This window comes from Penaeus chinensis, chromosome 6 (assembly GCF_019202785.1).
Source record: "Penaeus chinensis breed Huanghai No. 1 chromosome 6, ASM1920278v2, whole genome shotgun sequence".
In the NCBI taxonomy this organism is placed as follows: Eukaryota; Metazoa; Arthropoda; class Malacostraca; order Decapoda; family Penaeidae; genus Penaeus; species Penaeus chinensis.
The window spans coordinates 6,236,228-6,242,116 of NC_061824.1; the positions used below are offsets into that span (position 1 = coordinate 6,236,228).

The following is a 5,889-nucleotide window of genomic DNA, read 5'->3' on the forward strand; positions in this document are numbered from 1 at the left end:
TATATAAAACATACATGCAGTCACACACAACACACCGAACTGCACAGGCGGGAAAACAGTGCGGACATCCACGAATTTCTACCTTGTGCAAACCCTGAGTGTCTGAGGTGAAATCTATAACGTGTATGTTTAATTTTATTTTATTTTCGATTATCATGAATACGTGGAGGTGTACTATTACTATGCTTATTTTTTTATTTTTATTTTTTTTTAAAGAAATCTAACATGTATATTAGAACAATAGAAGATAAATAAATAAATGAATAATAAGTCTAATCGCGGTCTTATACGTAATGAAAGAGAAGGAATCTTAAAAAAAAAAAAAAAGAGAAAGATAAAAAATAGAAAACGGAGTAAAAAGAAATTGCAATATCGAGCAGACTCGGAGACGTCTTGCGTAACATTTGTGACATGAAAATAATAAATAACAGAGGGAGTAAAAAATAGTAACAATAACATTCAGTTCGTAATATTAATAACGGTGATCGTTATTATCATTACGGTCATCATTATCGTAATTATGATTATTTCCATTATCATTGTTACTTTTTTTGTCTTTATGATTACTGTTAATGTCACTGGCGTTATAATGCTTTTATTATCATTGTTTTCACGCTCATCATTAATACAGTAAACATTAGACATTAAAAATATTCCACATCACGATGCCCTCATAACGACGATGACAACAATAACTCAAACACGCACTCCCAGCATAATCAGAAAATGCCGAAAAAAGATGCAGATTAGAGAAGCCAAAAAAGGCCGCAGCAAGATCACAAATAAACAAACATAGCCGGCCGCCGCGACCATCCGCATGAACAGTGATCAGTGTAAATACCTACACGGAAAACATCAATACGCGCACACGAACACAACCACTCATTCATGCGCTCCTGTGAACACCTGAATCGCTTCGGACCTTCCAGCTCTTGACAGCCGACAAACACTCGCAACTGTCGTACCTGCGAATTCGCTACACATGTCAAGCCTCCGCCCACTTGTCTGCCGCTCTTGACGCCCGCCCGCCCTCGCGCCCGCTTGTCCGAGAGCGCCAGCCCAGCTGCCTCTACAGGAGCGCTAACCTTAACAGACAGAAGGGAGTCCAATTTTAAACGCTTACCTTACGATACGCTTTCTGTCCTACCCTCCCATGGCCTCGCTCTCTCTCTCTCTCTCTCTCTCTCTCTCTCTCTCTCTCTCTCTCTCTCTCTCTCTCTCTCTCTCTCTCTCTCTCTCTGGGTATGTGGAAAGATCGCTAGTGAACTGGAGGTTCCCTTTTCTCTATCGCGTTCATATTGTCACGAAGTTTTTTTGTTTTTTTTCTCGCTTGTTATCAAGGCGTTATGGAGTTATTATTTCTCTCTTGTTAACATAGTGTTACGAAGTTCTCTTTTTTCAATCTCTCTCTTATTACCATAGCGTTATACCGCATCAGATGGTCTTGCTGGCATACACATCAAGCAAACATTGGACGGTATGCCGTTATGGCCGTGTGTACTGGTGAAGCTATGTGTATGTGAGTGTTAGTGGGAATGCGTGCGCGTGCATGTGAGTATTCGTGTGGACCAAAACGCAAAGCGCAGAAATATACAAAGGTACTGTGGTAGAAAAACCCACAGTGTAAAACTAGTTTTACATTGTCGGTTTTCCTACCATACAAAGGTATATGCATACAAAGAACTAGGAAAACGGTTTAGTTGAGTTGATGACACCTGGAACAATATGGGATATGACATACCTTATCTTTCAGCGGTTAAAATGCAACAAGGTGCAAACAGAACCTCTCTTTTATCACCACCACCTCTTTTCACCCGTAAATTATCTTCTTAAGTATCCTTCTCCTTAAGACCATGAAATATGACCTGAAGTGAATGACACAAATGACCTGTTCGCTGTCACCGCCTTGAGTTATTCCACGTGTATCAACCATGCCGACACGTTCCTCGAATAACCTGGGAAGGCCGGACGCAAAGTGAACCTGTGGGATTATAGGGGGGCTCATTCTAAAGACTTAGTGGAGAAAGGGAATCAAACCTTATACTTTACCCGAAGACAACATTCGAAGGATCTGGGTCGAGGTTGACCCTCAGATGAGAGGGCGGAGGTTAGACTAAGGTTAGGGTAAGCATAGGGTGAAAGGAGGAATACAGGTGGGGTCTGAGGCAGCCCATTCAGGGATTCTCTCCATGTCTGTGACACATCTGACTGGCTAGATCACCCGTCCTACGCTCTAATGCTATCAGCCTCACAATCTTAAAAGGACTCGGCCGGGTTCCGTCTTACTTATTGGCTCGAAGCGCTTAATCGCTACTTCAAAGATTACCACAAAATCCTCTTTAGGGACAGCTACTACCTATGATGATTGCAGCGTACAAATAGAAGGTACATAAATTACAGGCGCGGCAGTGTGCGACATATTGCAATGTAGTGGACAAAAATGACAGGTTAATCATGCCTTATGACGTGTCGTCTTACAAAAAGCCAGTTCCCTGCCTTGTGTTCATCCGTAAAATATTTCAAGATTTGCGGATGGCAACCAACGGGAAATTAGGTAATCATAGCATTCGTATGACAATAATATGACAGGGATAATTCAACTCTTGTCTGTTGCAGCGCGCGGGGGTCTTTGAGAAGACTAAGGCAGACGCAAAGGGGTTGCGAGGCAAATTAGAAGTTAAGGTCACACCTATAAGTGCCAGAATAAGGGTGAATTAATCTCTGTCAGCTGTGGTGCTTTGCGTTACTTAGTTTCGTCTCGGCTGGAACACGGGAGGGACAGAGAAATAAGAAAACCTTTTGTACTCTTTTCAAATTACAATTTAAACCAAATGGGAGACTACTATGTGAAAGTTTTTGGCATTGTGGAAGACCGGTTTCTATAAACTACTTTGTTATGGTCGCCATACACGTCTAAGGAAATTGGTTTTGAACGAATTATGTGGCGCATCTGCGATCATCTGCGCGCACCCCCTATAGATTCAGTTATTTTCAAATTAGTAAGGTCATGTGTTGATTGCATTCTTTAGCCCGTAGTGTCGATTTGTCACCTTGCAGTCAAGGGAACAAGTTGATTTTGTGTAGTAAGATATAGATATAAATGTGTCTAAGTTAGGTTACGCAATATTGTCTTGCAACGCTTGGGTTAGAGAAAACTTGAGGATAATAGGCTGATGGCGTTATGTAAAGTCCTTTCAAAACCAGGTTTTAAGGAAAGTATGAACCTCACTTTGAGCCATAAAATGACCATTTAGATCTGTAAAAGCGAATGCCACGTGACTTTCAGTGTTTACTCAAGTTCGGTTAAATGACATTGTCGGTATTTTGTTCTGTCATAACAAGTTTGAAAAAATACCAAATATACCATTTGCTCCAAAGCGATAAAAAAGCAAGAAAATCATCTCAGTGATTCAGTTTTTTTAACATAACCGCCAAAATAATATTTCAAATAAAAAAGCAAGTCAGTGCCAAAATACACGCCAAGGAAACCATGTTATGCCTTACATTACTGAATCGTGTATAAACCTGACATCATTTCATCCACAACCTTCCACTATTTTGGTGAACATGTAATTCAACCTGAAAATTATGTATAAGGCGAGGCGGTATTGAGCCAGGTGGCAGCCCTGACTGCCTGTGGTGTGGCGCTGTGGCTGGCCAGCACACGTGGGCAATAGATTATCTATAAAGTCTAGGTCTGCTTTACGCAGTCACTCGTTTTGACCCCGTGTTTGGGCTCCCGTGGGTGGACGGAGCATGACTGTCTGCTGTGTATGCAAGTGCTTACTTCCTCGAGATTACGTCTGCAGCGGCGGGAGCGGGGTACGTTGCAGCCTCGCCGTCTTCACGACACTAGATGACAAGCGCTGGGTTTGACACTCAAGATCACATCTGTTCGAAAACATAAAACTCGTGTAGGGTACTTACAGCCACTGTATTGCAGACGCAGGTGTACTGGCACACAACAGTACCGTCGCCGTCACCACCGCCGTCGCCGCCCTCACCCTCTGGGACGACGCACGACCCATTGCGACACCTACACGACCTCTCTTCTCTTGGTTACCCCACTGTCTGATGGCACCAAACAAAACTCGGTGATCAGCATCGCATCCCCCTATAGCACTAGTGGTCATGAAACTCCATTCACTTTTAGCTATTTATTTTCATTGTACACGTAAATGAGACAAATAATGCAGTTCACTTAACACCAACTGTCAGGCACGACCGCCTCTCACACTGAGAAATCCCGTTGGAGCGAACACACGGTACCTTCTCACCAAGGAGATCAAGCTAGACTGCTTCCTCACTGTATCTCGCTCCTCCCCTGCATCGCGGCCACGCCCACCTCCTCCCGCGGACCAATTAGGCATGGCCTGAGCTTCCTACGCCAACACGCGATTGGCTGGTACCTCCCGTAGCTATAGTAATATCTGGGGAGAGCACGAGGTTTTAGTGTTGTATCTGAAGTCTCGAAAAACACGGTACATGTTGCTCTGGAGAAATGGGAAGCCAACTCATCTAGGTGTGGAGAATAGGATAAGACACAGAGCTAAAGAAGCGTCAATTGTAATGACACGCATGACCTCGATCTTTCTGTTAAGATTCTAAGTAGAATCCTTTGGCAGACAGACGCTTACTTACTTATGTATCTGCAGTATACATATGTATGAATACATGTATATATATATATATATATATATATATATATATATATATATATATATGTATATATATAAATATATATATATATATGTATATATATAAATATATATATATATATATATATATATATATGTGTGTGTGTGTGTGTGTGTGTGTGTGTGTGTGTGTGTGTGTGTGTGTATATATATATATACATATATATATATATATATATATATATATATATATATATATATATAGATGTATGTATGTATAAATATACATATATATCTATATCTATATATCTATACATACATACATACATACACATACACACACACACACACACACATATATATATATATATATATATATATATATATATATATATATATATATATATAAATATGTATATACATACATACATACATACATACATATATATATACATATATATATGTATATATATATATATATGTATATATATACTTATGTATGTCAGAGCGTATATGTGTATTTTATACCCCTGTTTACATAAATATAAGTTACTGATTGCTAAAAAAAATTTATTTCAGGTTTCTCATATCGCTAACAGTACCACTGAGGATCGTGGAGGTAATCTCAGGCCGTTCTTCATCGCAATGTACGGTCATCGAGAACAATAAGATGTTCATTCTGTATTCATTCGATCTTGACGGTCAGACCCGCTCCAAGCCCGGCAAAAATATAAGGAACAGGTCATACGTAGGCCTATCGCAGAGGTAAAACGAAGTCGGTCTTGTGAAGTGGGTGGCGTTTTATATAACCTAGTGCTGAGTCGTGCGGTCGAGAACAGAATTCGATTCCCTTTTCTAGCATCAATAGACATTTACAGGGTTTCGATCCCCGCAATCTTAAGATACCAGAATAGCGTAACAAAATCTCTCTCTCTCTCTCTCTCTCTCTCTCTCTCTCTCTCTCTCTCTCTCTCTCTCTCTCTCTCTCTCTCTCTCTCTCTCTCTCTCTCTCTCTCCTCATCCAAATTCTCCTCTTACCTCGCTTACTTCTGCCAGCTCTTCTAACGAATATTTCTTTCACACCGAAGTTGATTTGAAATTCTATTAGATTAGCCTATAGAATTCCTAAATAACTCACAGCAGTAGCGGCGGAATGTAGCGACGACGGATCCGTAGCCACACGCAGCGGGGCGGGGGCCGGGGGGAAGGATGGAAGGGTGGGGAGGGGGGCGATTATGATAGAAATGACAAT

General features: G+C 41.0%; 1 protein-coding gene across 1 annotated transcript in view; it reads right to left on the minus strand.

The window, feature by feature from the left end:
- LOC125026393 (protein Wnt-4-like) overlaps positions 1-4,306 on the minus strand; it is a gene marked incomplete in the record, with an annotated part of 276,429 nt that extends 272,123 nt beyond the window's left edge. Inside the window, 1 exon segment of the mRNA XM_047614814.1 lies at positions 3,928-4,306. Within this exon segment, the coding sequence (XP_047470770.1) occupies positions 3,928-4,133 (206 nt within the window).
- Between the last annotated feature and the right edge of the window lie 1,583 nt (positions 4,307-5,889).